The 13,404-nt window shown below is 49.4% G+C and overlaps 7 protein-coding genes across 7 annotated transcripts; 4 read left to right on the forward strand and 3 right to left on the reverse strand.

The window, feature by feature from the left end:
- Positions 1–210: 210 nt before the first annotated feature.
- On the forward strand, positions 211–1,937 carry N7479_007859 (uncharacterized protein; the record flags this gene model as incomplete). Its single annotated transcript, XM_057255553.1, has 2 exons — positions 211–256; positions 319–1,937. The coding sequence occupies 2 exons, from the start codon at positions 211–213 to the stop codon at positions 1,935–1,937; spliced, it is 1,665 nt and encodes a 554-aa protein (XP_057109415.1).
- Positions 1,938–2,774: 837 nt separating this feature from the next.
- Positions 2,775–3,829, forward strand: N7479_007860 (DUF3431 domain-containing protein; the record flags this gene model as incomplete). The annotated part of the gene is made up of 3 exons (XM_057255554.1): positions 2,775–3,088; positions 3,142–3,711; positions 3,766–3,829. The coding sequence occupies 3 exons, from the start codon at positions 2,775–2,777 to the stop codon at positions 3,827–3,829; spliced, it is 948 nt and encodes a 315-aa protein (XP_057109416.1).
- Positions 3,830–4,210: 381 nt separating this feature from the next.
- N7479_007861 (Oxoglutarate/iron-dependent dioxygenase) lies at positions 4,211–5,381 on the reverse strand (the record flags this gene model as incomplete). The annotated part of the gene is made up of 2 exons (XM_057255555.1): positions 4,211–4,392; positions 4,424–5,381. 2 exons carry the CDS (start codon positions 5,379–5,381, stop codon positions 4,211–4,213), a joined length of 1,140 nt encoding a protein of 379 aa, XP_057109417.1.
- Positions 5,382–5,596: 215 nt separating this feature from the next.
- On the reverse strand, positions 5,597–6,690 carry N7479_007862 (zinc-binding alcohol dehydrogenase family protein; the record flags this gene model as incomplete). Its single annotated transcript, XM_057255556.1, has 2 exons — positions 5,597–6,297; positions 6,351–6,690. The coding sequence occupies 2 exons, from the start codon at positions 6,688–6,690 to the stop codon at positions 5,597–5,599; spliced, it is 1,041 nt and encodes a 346-aa protein (XP_057109418.1).
- Positions 6,691–6,873: 183 nt separating this feature from the next.
- On the reverse strand, positions 6,874–8,316 carry N7479_007863 (LLM class flavin-dependent oxidoreductase; the record flags this gene model as incomplete). The annotated part of the gene is made up of 1 exon (XM_057255557.1): positions 6,874–8,316. One exon carries the CDS (start codon positions 8,314–8,316, stop codon positions 6,874–6,876), a length of 1,443 nt encoding a protein of 480 aa, XP_057109419.1.
- Positions 8,317–8,938: 622 nt separating this feature from the next.
- On the forward strand, positions 8,939–11,290 carry N7479_007864 (sodium:solute symporter family protein; the record flags this gene model as incomplete). Its single annotated transcript, XM_057255558.1, has 4 exons — positions 8,939–9,226; positions 9,277–9,538; positions 9,597–9,874; positions 9,977–11,290. 4 exons carry the CDS (start codon positions 8,939–8,941, stop codon positions 11,288–11,290), a joined length of 2,142 nt encoding a protein of 713 aa, XP_057109420.1.
- A 280-nt stretch (positions 11,291–11,570) lies between these two features.
- On the forward strand, positions 11,571–12,443 carry N7479_007865 (class I SAM-dependent methyltransferase; the record flags this gene model as incomplete). The annotated part of the gene is made up of 1 exon (XM_057255559.1): positions 11,571–12,443. One exon carries the CDS (start codon positions 11,571–11,573, stop codon positions 12,441–12,443), a length of 873 nt encoding a protein of 290 aa, XP_057109421.1.
- Between the last annotated feature and the right edge of the window lie 961 nt (positions 12,444–13,404).

A 13,404-nucleotide genomic window follows, 5' to 3' on the forward strand; every position in this document is an offset into this window, starting at 1 on the left:
GGGCCAATGACGCTTCCCTGATTTTTCTTTTGCTAACTGTGTCCCTTTGCTGGGCATTTCTTCCCTTTCTTATCTCCTCCAAGCTTTTTGTTGTATATCGATATCAGACGTCGATCTCGGTACTACTGCATCCTTTGATCCGAAGACAGACCGCAGAGCTCGTATTCGACCCCTCAGTCCCATATATCCCCAGGTCGCACCTCTCTCACTATGTCGGGGGTGGAGGTAATCGCGGTCGTAGCTTGTGTGGCAGCCAGTAAGATGATCTTCTCTCCTATCCTCGATAGACGAATCTAACAAGCCGGAATCGGAAAATAGTCGTATCCGCCTACGGTGATGGAGCACAGTTGTTTAGTTCCATTAGGAAGAAGTACCACGAGCGCCAGTTCACCAAGGAACTAGAACGGTCGCTCGCACTTGGCCATACCGAGATTCGATCTCAGTATGATCAGCACCATCGAGAGCTTGGCAGGCCATACGAGACAGGCGACGCGATCGCTCGTGAGCAGATGAAAGATATCATCATCACGCTGCAGGGGGCGTTGCTGTGGCACCTCCGCGAGGCGCAGGAACAGGGGACAACTCTTGATCTGAGGGCGTTGCAGATAGAGTCCGACCGAGGCCGCGTCCGTACTCTCGTCATCTTGCGAGAACTGTACCAGCGTCTCTCGATCCCGCCGCCTGTTCCGCCGACGATCTCGATGTCCATCGATCCAAACTATGTGAGGGTGGATGCCTTCGGTCGTGGACAGTTCCCCAATCATCCGGATAGATACTTGCCATTCCACAGCTCGGAGACGGGGTATCATACTACCAGATATCCTGTCTCATCAGGCAGTTACCAAACAGGCCGGTTTCTATCGGATGCCATGAGCGCCTCCCCCACGGACACACAAGGGCCATCGAGGGACGAGCCTACGCATATAAGACCGAGTAGACGACGGTCATCGGGATTTGGGTCAGTTGTTAGTAGTGTGGGCGACTTGTTCCATTCCCGTCCAGGTCGTGGGAGTACACCGCCATTTCCAACGTCAGCGCCCGAGCCCGGATATGTCCGACAAACTAGAGTGTACACCCAAGTGTCGCCGTCGACCTCGGAGCCGATCCCGGGATTTGATGTTCGACCAGCCACGCCGCCGCACAAACTCAAGGAGCAATCAAACTTGATACTTCACGATGTCGATTCAGGGAACGTGTGGGGGGACTCCGACTCCGACTCCGTCATCAGCCATAACCCGGCCCATAAAGAAGTAAACCACCTCTCGCTCATCACCACACCCCCCGAACCCCGCAAATATTCCCTCTCCGCACCCTCAATCGGCTCAGCAGACTCGATCCGGTCAGACCCATCCACTCGAAGCAGCACCGACCGACCAGCCCAACTAACCCAAGCAACCCGGCCCCTCTGGCCACCCAGCGAAGAGAACAACTACCTGGGCTTCTGCAAAGGCGCGTGGAAAGTGCACACTGGATTCAAGGCATTCAAAGTATATACCGAGCCAGGAACGGGGTATTTCACGCAACAGTCATGGCTGCGGTGCGGGAAGTGCGCATTCGAGGCACCTATGTCCCCCAGGAGTACGAGCCGCAAACCGCAATTCGACCAAACAGTTCGGACACACCAAGCTAGTGGCGTCCGCTATCGATTCGAATTCTTAGCGAAATCTCACGTGCGCTGTAAGCGAGATTCGGCGCTGCGTTTTTCTCCTAATACTCCCCGCGGGGCATTTTGTTGTGTCTTTTGCTGTGCGATGGCACAGGGATCGACGCAGGTTTATGGTACCTTGGATACCTTTATGGCACATCTAGCGGAAGAACATTGGTCGGTCGACAAGGCGCCGTTAGCGGTTTTGTCGAGTATGCGGTGTGTGGTTGGTCGGATGGCGCCTGATTCGGAGTATTTTGATGTGAATATTTTGCCTCGGGTGGTGTCCTAGACATCTTTGGGATTTGTCTTGGGGTTGTCTTGGGGTTCTAAAGTTCTGCCTATTTTCGGGCTGATATGAATGTCTTAGTATTTGGCGTTGGTCATACCCGTTTTTTTTTGTTTTGTTTTTTTATTGGCGTTGGGGTATATATGATTGAAATTTTGATCTGCAGTTTCAAACACTGGATATTTTGCATGGGATATGTATCATTTATAGGGTCCAATGAAGTGGATTTAGGGGATCAAGTTAAGATTGGAAGTACGGAGTACTCCGTAGTATAATAGTATAATATATAAAAACCCCAATAACAACAATATGTGCCCCCTGAACAAAAAAAAAAGAATGATAAGAAAAGGCCAAGAACGTTAAACTTATGCCGAGAACCAATCAAAATGCCCCAATTTCCCCCAATTGCGCCGAAATGGCTCCAAATGGGCCAAAATGGATTAAAATGGATCACAAACAGAGACAAGCCCACTCTCCCGAAATGAGGACAGCCTTCAATTTGCCATCTTTTTTTCTTCCCTCTTTTTTTTAATTCTTTTGACACAAAAAAAGGACCTCTTGGACCTCATATCATTTATCACATTTCAATTCCATTCCTTCTCGAAGTACTCCGTGCTCCGTATTCCGTGCTCCCGTTCACCCCCTGGACTCGGCACTTTCGTCATCTCGCGTTCAGAAGTCGCGGGTGAGTTTGATTCCCCGACCTCCACATGGGGCAGTGCTTATTACTTTCCTAAGATTGCGCGTTCTGAGACACCGGTCTCCTCTCATCTTGCTCCTCCCTCACCTCCCCCCCCTATACCCTCTCTCCCTCGATACCGACAATTGCGTTATGCGATGATGAGGTTATCACTCCGTGTTAGTGCCGCTGTTGCACTAATTATCCTGAGTCTCATCCTGGTCACTCGCAGCCTGAAGACCAAGGGTGAATCAATTCAGGATATGTTGCACTTCGATACTGGTTCTTTCCGCACATCTCTCAGACCAAAATCCAGACCAGATCCAGCATCGGTACGGAAATGGCGGGTCGCCTCGGACAACAAACCCGCGTTGGTCTACCAGACCACCGATATCACAGTCCCCAACCTGGGTGCGATTGTGGTAGGCAAGCGCAAGGAGGAAGACACTGCCTGGATTACGGGAGAACTGGCAGAGTGAGTGCGATTCGATTGTCTTCCTAGACGGCAGCCTAATTGAATTTCTCCAGGTGGCGCAGCGTCATTTACACCGTCGACGATGTTAATGCTCCGATACATACCCCGAAGAATAAGGGTCGCGAGGCCCTCCCTTATCTCCAATACATTGTCGACCACTACGACACCCTCCCAGATCTCGTGATTTTCATGCACGCGCACCGTGATGGCGTAATCACCGGCTGGCACATCGACACTATGGAATACAGCAATGTGGACTCGGTGCGCGCATTGCAGAGAGATTTCGTCCAACAGGCAGGCTTCGTCAACTTGCGCTGCCAATTGAGCCCAGGATGCCCCTCCGCCATCCAGCCATTCCGTCAACCGCCGAATGGCGAAATCCCAGGCGAGGCATATTACGCACAGGCTTGGAAAGAGCTCTTCCCCGGGAAGCCAGTTCCCCGCGAAATCGCCGCCCCATGCTGCTCCCAGTTTGCCGTTTCCAAAACAAATATTCTCTTGCGCCCCCATAGCGATTACCAGCGCATGTACGACTGGGTGATGAACAATAACCTGCCGGACGAGGTGACCTCGTCCATTATGGAGTACTCGTGGCACATTATCTTCGGCAAGGATCCTGTCTTGTAAGTTGTCTCGTAAAATAGCTATCATTTACCCGCTAACATGTTTGATTATAGCTGCCCTGATTTGTTCCAATGCTACGCAGACGTCTACGGCGAAGAAGTCATCTTTAGCTACTGATCATTTCAAGTCATTCCTCTTATGCCTTACAAGAATAGTTCTCTTGTATTTCATCCAGAATACGTTTCTTTATTACCCGGCACCTGCCGGAACTCCCTAGGGGAGAGATACCATGGCTACTGGGAAAACACAGTGCCAATGCCATATGACGACTTGCTTCGATGTCTATTATTTTTTTTCTTATCAGAAGCAAATGTACAAAGACTGAAATGTGCCGACAAGGCTATCACAGTGATATCATCTGTCTCGCCTTGAGTTGCACGTCCAGCCCAAGACCATGAGACAATTCTTTTCGTGCCACGGCACTCATGTATATTTTATTTTCATTGAAATCTTATTCATGTTCGACCATACTATGTACACAGGCTCGCTACCGCGTAGCTATACCTTCCCATCCTGCAAAACCATCTCCCTGGATACCTCATCCCACCGATACATCCCCCCACTACCAACATTATAATGGTAATAATTATTCGTCCCGCCAGGAATAACAGCCCGCCGGAAGGTAATGTTAATCCTTCCCCTCGTCATCTCCCCCAGCCTTCCCCTTCCGCTTGGGAATACTATGCAACCAATTCGACTGCGTCGCCCCACGCATAACAACCATATCGCCTGACCCAAGACTCATCTTGATCTGCTGCAGTGGCACCGTAGCAGCAGGCCTGGATTCAGGATTAGACATGGTACCCGATGTCCCACCTGAAACTATACTACTCGCCCGCGTCACACCGGTACCACCCGGCCCGGACATTGCATGTGCAGCATCAGGCACGCATCCGCCAGTCCGATTGGTATTGCCCCCGGACACAAAAGGCTTATGTTTCATTAGGAAATCGCGCTCACCGCCCAGCGACAGCGAGGCGATGTTCGGCTCCGGTCCGAGGAAACGCTCGTCGTCAGAGTGGAATGCGATGCTGTCATCTCCGTTGGCGTAGTAGTTTACCAGGCAGAAATTGTAGCTGGGGTTTTTGGTATCTGCGGTTGCATTCGCTGCTTCGACCTGTCGCCGTAGCAGATCTAGACATGCTGGGATTGGGCGCGGCGTGCATTGATATTTTGTCTTCGGGGTTGGGGCTTTCGTCTTGCTTTCTAGTAGAACAAGGCTGTTGGGATTATTGTCTTGCTGGATGAATGTCGATGTCTCATCGACTCCAAAGACCGTCGTCCATCGTGGTGTGTTGATTTGCGTTTCGATGTCGCCGCGTCGTGCTGTGTACTGAACGCGGTAGAAGGGTAGCTCGCGACGGAGGAATTTAAAGAGCTCGTTGGCTGTTGGGCGTGGGATGTAGGGCTGGAAGTGGAGAAGGTCGAGGTGTGGTTGGTTGTTTATTTCGCGCGGTGCGGTTGCTGGTGTTGCATGCTCGAGGCCCACTTCAATGTGCGAGGGGAGTTGGGCGATTGGGATTGGGTAGCTTTGGTGTTGGCTTGGGGGTTTTGTGTCTTCGATTGGGGTGTTGTTTGTCTCGGGGGTTGAGATTGTGGTAGGTTCCGTTTTGGGGCGTTTTGGCGGGGTTGATGGTTTGAAGAATGCGTCAAGCGTGCGTTTTGCCATTGTGGAATGAGAACGTGTTTGACACTGGTATGTAATTGAAAGGGCAGTTGACTCCACGGGTCTACAGGTATGTCTACGCGCCACGCGACTTTGAAGAATTTACGGTGATGTCATTTCGATCCCGATCTATACGATCTATACATTCCCGATCTGGTACTTTGCAGCATCAATTGTCATGGCTCATTGAGTAAGTCAAGACTTTCTCGGCCAGATAGCTACTGCTTGACTCCCTCATTCTCGGAAATCTTTATCACATATTTTACCGCAGATGCCTTGCCAGCCTCCAGATCTTTCAATGCGCCCTCAAGACCTCCCAGTCCGCCTTCTCTCACTTCATATGGGTGGCCTGAGAACCAACCCTGTGCTAAACCTCGACCAATGAATTGGAAAAGAGCAGCTGCAAACTCCTTATCACCAAGCGACTGGCCTTCAGCAGGGGGCTGATGAACAGACCCGACCATAGTCCGATGGATGGTAATTTGTTCTCGCGCCTCATCAACCCCCGCAGGTAAAACAACAGCGATTTTTCCAGGCGCATCGAGCGCAGCACCGAGATTCAAATAACTTCCTTTCTCAGACACAGCATCGTAGGCGTGGCGAATGGGTGTCCCCTTGCCGACAGCCTTAATCCCCGAGGAGACGGCGTCGTCGCCTTCACGATAATCAATAATCGTGTCTCCCTTTTCTCTGCTGATCAACGTCTCGACGAAGGGAGCACCTTTGCCTGCGATAGCAATGATCGGGTGAATGTTCGATAGCTGAGCGAACTTGATCACAAATGCGCCAACTGCTGAGGCACCGCCGTACACAACCAGCGGAGTGGGTTTATCGGCGGGAGTCCAAGGCAGAGGCAATTTTAGCTTTTGATATAAGCCCAATGCAGCGGTCATCGCAGCAAGGGGGATAGTAGCAGCCTCTGGTGATATGGTTACTTTCATATTCGTGGTAATTAGAGGGCGGTGCATATACCTTCGAAGCTGGTCTTTTCGGTGAGATGGAATGTCGAGTACTCCCATGCAATGGCGTATTCACCATAACTGCCATGTGGGCTGCCCATCTCATGGAATGCGGCTACTTTGTCTCCCTTGCGGAAGTTCCGGACGCCTTCTCCCACTGCCTCCACATACCCCGCGATATCGTCTCCCTGGTTTATGGCAGCATTGTTTGGTTGCCGCTTAGGGCGTTTCCAGTCCTTCGGGTTAGTACCCGACACCACTACCTGGATGAGGACCTGGCCAGGTTGAGGAGTGGGGATGTCAACATCGCGGATGATGACTGAGACCGTCTTGTCAATAATGGCTTCTTTCATTTTGAATTTTGGTACCTGGTGAAGTTCAAACACATCCATTTATTTATATTGGACTGATTTGTAATGCCTCAGGACACCCCGAGACTCCGGATTAAATTATTAATTGAACTTATTCCCGACCCCTACATGTTATTGGTCAGATCCCCTGTAACATGCGTGGAGACAAGACAAGAATGGCTATATCTAGTTCTCCTTCTGGTACTGAGGGATGGTCTCCCCAGCACGCCATTTGTACTTGCTTCCAGGATGATCTTCTGGCAAACGCTGCGATCCAATAAAAACTTCGCGAGCTGTGGCTCCTTCTTTCTCAACTCCCTTTCGGAATAGCCCTCTCCGTCGCAATTCAGGCAATAAGAACTCAATGATATCTTCGAAAGTCCCGGGATTCACAATATGGGCAAGATTGAAACCATCCACGTCGGAGATCTCCACCCATCTTTCCAACTCATCTGCAACAGTTGTGGGACTGCCAACAACCTTGGCCTGTAGTCCACCCACACTGATGTACTCTACGATCCTCCGTTTGGTCCATGGCAAGCTATCTGTGCCTGGCACAGTAGCAGACCATCTCCGAACAATGGATTGGACCCGCGGAGAGTCGCTGAACCGGAAATCTTCATCATCAGCATGACTTGACAGATCGATTCCGGTCCATCCACCGAACAAAGCTAGTGCACCTTCGTCATCGGCATATTTGAGATAGTCCTCCCGCTTTGCCTTTGCTTCTTCGTCTGTCGCTGAGACAATCACGTTGATACCCACAATTACTTTAATGTGATTGGGATCGCGGCCTTGCTGTTTAGCAATATTGCGTATATTATCCACAGTCAAGCGAGTACCCTCGGGGGTCTGACCACCGATGAAAATTGCCTCGCCGTGCTTTCCACCGAATTGACCACCAGCCTCGGACACGCCAGCCTGGAACAGGAATGGCGTGCGCTGCGGCGATGGCTCGCAGAAATGGGGCCCAGGCACATCAAAGTATTTTCCTTTATGCTTTATCTCTCGCACACCATCGCTAGCAATATATGTTCCGAGCTCTCGGTCGGCAAGCACGGCGTCATCTCGGAAACTTCCTTCCCAAAGCTTGTAAAGCACCTCAAGATATTCATCTGCTATTGCGTATCGCTCATCATGAGGAATTTGCTCGTTCAATCCGTGGTTTCGGGCTGCACTTTCGAGATACGACGTGACAATATTCCATGCCACACGACCCTGGCTGAGATGGTCCACGGTAGAGAGTCGACGTGCGAGCGCGTACGGTTTCTCATATGTCACACTGGCAGTCACTCCAAAAATGAGGTTCCTTGTGACAGCGGACATGGCAGGAACAAGGTACAATGGGTCATTGACGGGAAACTGTGCGCCTGATGCCAATGCGGGCACAACATTACTAGGGCCCTTGTACACATCATACGCCCCCAAGGTGTCTGCAATGAACATCGCATGGAAACCAGCTTTGTCAAGCAACTGAGCTAGCTCGGTCCAGAATGAGAGATTTTTGTACTGGTCGGTCTTGTTCCTAGGGTGCTTCCATAGCCCGGGCGCCAAATGGCCCGGGGTATTCATGACAAAAGCATTGAGGATGATCTGCTTTTTGCCAGAGGCTGGTACAGTTTCACCCATTTTGAGATGGAATACCTTGAATGCGCGGTGAATTTAAAATGGCGCTGAGGTCTAAAAACCGAATCTCGAGCAACGGGAACCGCTTTGAATACATAGCGGGCAGAAGTATACGCCAAGACCTGTCACCATCGCACCAGGATCATTGTAGATGTATTGCCCATTCGACATTTACGAGGAATATTTTGAATTCCATGTCGGCCGATACGTTAGACTCTTGTGTGGGGTACGCAGTGACCCCTGTTAGTCGCGATTCCAAGTCGTTTTATCGTCATCTGGAAGTCAAGGCACGCAATCCCAACCCACAGTCCCTCTCGCACTCATAAATCTTCCGTAACTACAAACTATTGAGCTTACTAGCTTTTTTTCGATCCTCCAATGGCCCTTTATCCAGACTTTTTAGCTGCATCTCTCCCACTAATTTCGCATAACGCAATTGCGGATATGGACGACGTGAGATATATTGCCCACATGGCCACTTTGATTGCTACACAATCCTGCAGAGAGCTTCAATTGGTTACAGATCTACAGAGATCAGGCTTGGCGTTGAAGATATGATGGACCCTGCAGATAATAAATATTCCTCGGCTCTGCGCCTTTGAACTTGGCTTTACTTTGGCCAGACATGTCGAACACGATAGATATGTCCAAACTGGCTTTGATCCCTCAGGGGGCAGCCTATGGCCTTCTTATTGGTCTTAGCGTGTTGTTCTGCGGGGTTATTTTGATCGCCGTCAAGGTACAGAAAGCATATCTTGCTGAAGATTCTGGAAAGTCGGAAATGTTCATGGTCGCCAATCGCTCCGTGGGGAGAGGCTTGTGTGCATCCGCAGTCTTCAGTTCCTGGATGTGGATCAACGAAACAGTGTTGTGTGCGGCTATGACATATAGATATGGTCTTGCGGTGCCACTAGTATGAGCCCTTATATCCTGAAATATCCTTGCACGACTGACGGGCTATAGTGGTGGGGATCTGGTCTATGCTTCCAAATTGCACTGATGGCAGCACTTGGTGTTATGGCCAAGATTCGAGTCCCTTATGCTCATACCTCGCTTGAAGTCGTTCGGATGCGTTATGGTAAGATTGGACATCTTGTGTTCATCGTGCTCAACCTCGTCAACAACGTCTTCGGATGCGCCTCGATGATTATGACCGGCTCTCAGCTCATCCATGGTGTTTCTGGCATGCACTATGTAGCAGCAACTATTCTCGTTCCCCTCGGAGGTTCGTACCATTTCTCTTCTGAAAGTGCCACTGGAATTAGGAGCTGACTTCTTTATAGTTGTCCTATATACAGCTGTGGGTGGCTTGAAGGCCACATTCTTGACGGACTTCTTGCACACGGCTATTGCACTCATTCTCATCATCTATTTCACAATTGCTGTCTTGACAAACTCGGCGGTCGGTGGACTGGGTGGTTTGTATGATAAAGTCGTTGCAACAGCTGCGGATAATTACATCCCTGGCAACTATGAAGGTTCACTTCTTACATTCAAGTCCAAGGATGCAATTATTTGGGGGTTGATTCTCAAGTTTGGAAACCTGGCACTTGTTGTTATGGTAAGTTAACTCCACCAATTCATATTGAAAGGTGTCTAGAAAGACCCTCGAGAGTCGTGAAGCTTCACGATGTACTTTTCAAAGCTAACACATCGTTGATAGGATACCGCATTTTGGCAAAAGTCCTTCGCGACAGAGGTCAAGGCAACAGTGCCAGGATACAATATCGCTGCATTGGCTGTATTCGGTATTCCCTGGGGTCTAGGCACAGTCATCGGTTTGGCAACGAGGGCAATCCACGATACACCAATCTTTCCAACTTACCCCGGTCTGCTTACTGCCACTGAAGTCAGCTCAGGCATGGTGATGCCATACACCATCAAAGCACTGATTGGAGACAAGGGAATTATTGGATTCTTCTTCCTTTTATTCATGGCTTTGACAAGTACCGTTTCCTCCTCGATGATTGCTGTCAGTAGTATCTTGTCTTATGACATCTATAAGACATACCTCAACCCGAAAGCTACCGACAAGCAGATTGTGGGAGTGAGCCACTTAACTGTGGTTATCCACGGTGTATTTATTACCGGAATTTCCATCGCTCTCAACTACGGAGGAGCGAACATGACATGGATCGGGTACCTGAGGCCCATTATCTCATGTCCAGGAATCATCCCTATGATTCTTACTTTGTTCTGGTCTCGACAGACCCGGATGGCTGCAATTTTCTCCCCCGTGCTTGGCTTCTTTTCAGGTCTCGCTGTATGGTTGGCAACAACCAAATATATGTATGGCACAATCAACATCACGACCACTACAAATCCCTATCCGGCACTATATGCGGCCGTCACTTCATTCTTTACGCCAGCTCTCTATTCCGTTGTCCTGTCACTCTACAAGCCATATAAGTTTGACTGGAGGGTATTCCTCCGAATTGAGCTCGCGGATCAGGCAGCAATCCAGTTGCCCTCAGATACAAGCACTTTGAACGAGAGCAGCGAGGAAGACCACGCAAGCGATCCGAAGCGTGTCGCTGGATCTATCAAACCGGTTGTCGATAGTCAACCAGAAAGCATCAACAACGACCCAGAGCAGATTGGCAATATCAGCGAAAAGAGTCCTACGGAGAAAGCTTCATCACCATCTTCCGAGGAAATCAGCCTTGATGAAATTCAACACCCATTCGACGACGCGACGTTGAAAGAGCTGTACAGATGGCTGAAGATTGCTTGGTACATGTTCGGGGCTATCGTGCTGATCACATTCGTTGCTTGGCCTCTTCCACTATATCGCGACTACATCTTCACGAAATCATTCTTCGCGGGGTGGGTAGTTGTCGCCATTATCTGGCAGTTCGCTGCCTTTGGGGCAGTTGTGATTTTCCCACTTTATGACGGACGGCAGGATATTGCGATCGGTGCAAGAGGTATCTGGAAGTCTTCTAAGGAGTATATCGGCAAGGCCAAGAGAAATTAGACGAACTAGGCGATAAGAGGATTACTTGGCAATTAAAATATGTAGGCGAAAATGGAGCGGGGACCGGATCGGGAAATATACCGAGCGGATGATAGGATAGTAATTATCGTAAATAAAAGTCTTTATGACACCATCGGACTAATGTCGGGAGTGTTTACTAGTTCAATTGAGAGATGTTATTTCTACCACATTTTGTCTCCATCGCTCATCTTCAGCCACTGGTACACGAAGTGATCTAGTTACTCATCGTCAGCGAGGTACTGACATTATCGTCCCAATCATGCCTGTCGAATCCCAAAATATTTATGACAACCCGGACTTCTTCGTTGCATACGGAGACCTCCCTCGATCCCAACACGGTCTGCCGGCTGCACCAGAATGGCCTATTCTGGAGGAGATGATTCGCAATCTGAAGTCTTCTCCCACACGGCCATCAGAAGACCCTCTGCAAGGATCTCAGATCCTCGACTTAGGGTGTGGTTACGGCTGGTTCATCCGCTGGGCCCGAGAGAAAGGCGCTGCCTACATCAAGGGAGTTGATATTTCCCAAAATATGATCAACCGCGCAAAGGAATTTGAGGCTGAGATAAACCACCCAACCCAAAATGGGGTGGTGGCGCCAGACCCTGCTACAGAAGTCATCTTCGAAATTCATGATCTGGAAACTATAAATTTGAGCAACCAGTCCGAAAAAGGGTTTTATGATCTGGTTTACAGTTCCCTGACTCTTCACTACATTGAGGATATTGTACGACTCTTTCGTGAAATCCACAGCTGCTTGAAAAAGGGTAGCAATAATGAGCGAAGGGGGAGGCTGATCTTCTCTGTTGAACACCCCATTGGAACCGCCCTAGTCAATCCAGGGCCGGGCTTCAAGGTGATACAGGAAGCAGGTGAAGACCGGACAATATGGCCATTAAATTCTTATGGCAGTGAGGGTTTGCGCTTGACTAGCTGGCTGGGAGCAGAGGGAGTGAGGAAATATCATCGCACTGTTGAGACCTACGTCACAGCCTTGCTTGAGAACGGATTTGTGTTGACCGGATTGAAGGACTGGTCTCCTTCAAAGGAGGATGTCGCAGGGCAACCAGAATGGAGAATGGAGAGACATCGTCCATACTTTCTGCTGATTTCTGCTGAGGTGAGAGAATAAGATGATGATGCTGAGATCACGACATCGGCCTCCACATTGAATGTGGCTACTGGAATTATCAAAATATAATATCAATCAAGCATTATTTGCTTGCACTCTGGTATGATGGCTCTAAACAAGAAGTTGCAAAATTGAAGTAGCATACTCGTAAAGCCCCGTCGTGTCTCATGGCCAATCACAACTTATCAGCGACTGGTACGAGAGTGGCTTTTAGAATAAAAAGGAGAGCTAAAGGTTGCCAGAATGCATTGTCAATAAAAGAAAAGTAATCCCCGTGGGGGAACCGATCTGAGTAGATGTGTCCTGATTAGGAACGAGGTCCTATATAGAACACGTAAAGGAAATCCCAACGCACAAATCCATCAGTGGCTCAGTGAGTGGCCCTATAAGTAATGGGGGAGCCGCCTCAGCTATGCTGGCAGGGGGAGGGGGGGGATTGCATGTCTGTGACCCTTAAGCTGGGGATAAGGGTAGACTCCTCACACCATCTGGTCTTATCGAGAACATCACCACCCTAACCATTCGGAGACTCACACTCTAACCACTACATTACTCATAATGTGGGACAGGCACACTTCCGACCATAGTTTCAGTTGTAAACGAGAGGCTGAGAAGTCTAAAATCAGTGTATGGATGGCACAATTAAAAATTTCTTATATTAAACATTTCTGACTGGAATAGAATAGCACACCTACGACCTTGACGGTGTGGAGAGACTACGACCACAGTGAAATATCACGATAATCCTCAGACTGACTATGTTGAACGAAACGCCGTTATCCTCATACATATTACATCGGCCATCATACACTTGTTTATGAATGGCATATACTGGAACAGGCTATGGTATCGCTAGACTATGATGATAAGCGACAGTGATGGGATGCCTGAGAAAAAGCCACAAAGGGGATTTGCGGGAAGGGGTCGCCGATGAGGGCTGGGAAGAAAATTGAACTCATCT

This window comes from Penicillium vulpinum (genome assembly GCF_028829585.1).
Source record: "Penicillium vulpinum strain IBT 29486 chromosome Unknown utg000003l_segment0_segment0, whole genome shotgun sequence".
NCBI classification, from domain to species: Eukaryota; Fungi; Ascomycota; class Eurotiomycetes; order Eurotiales; family Aspergillaceae; genus Penicillium; species Penicillium vulpinum.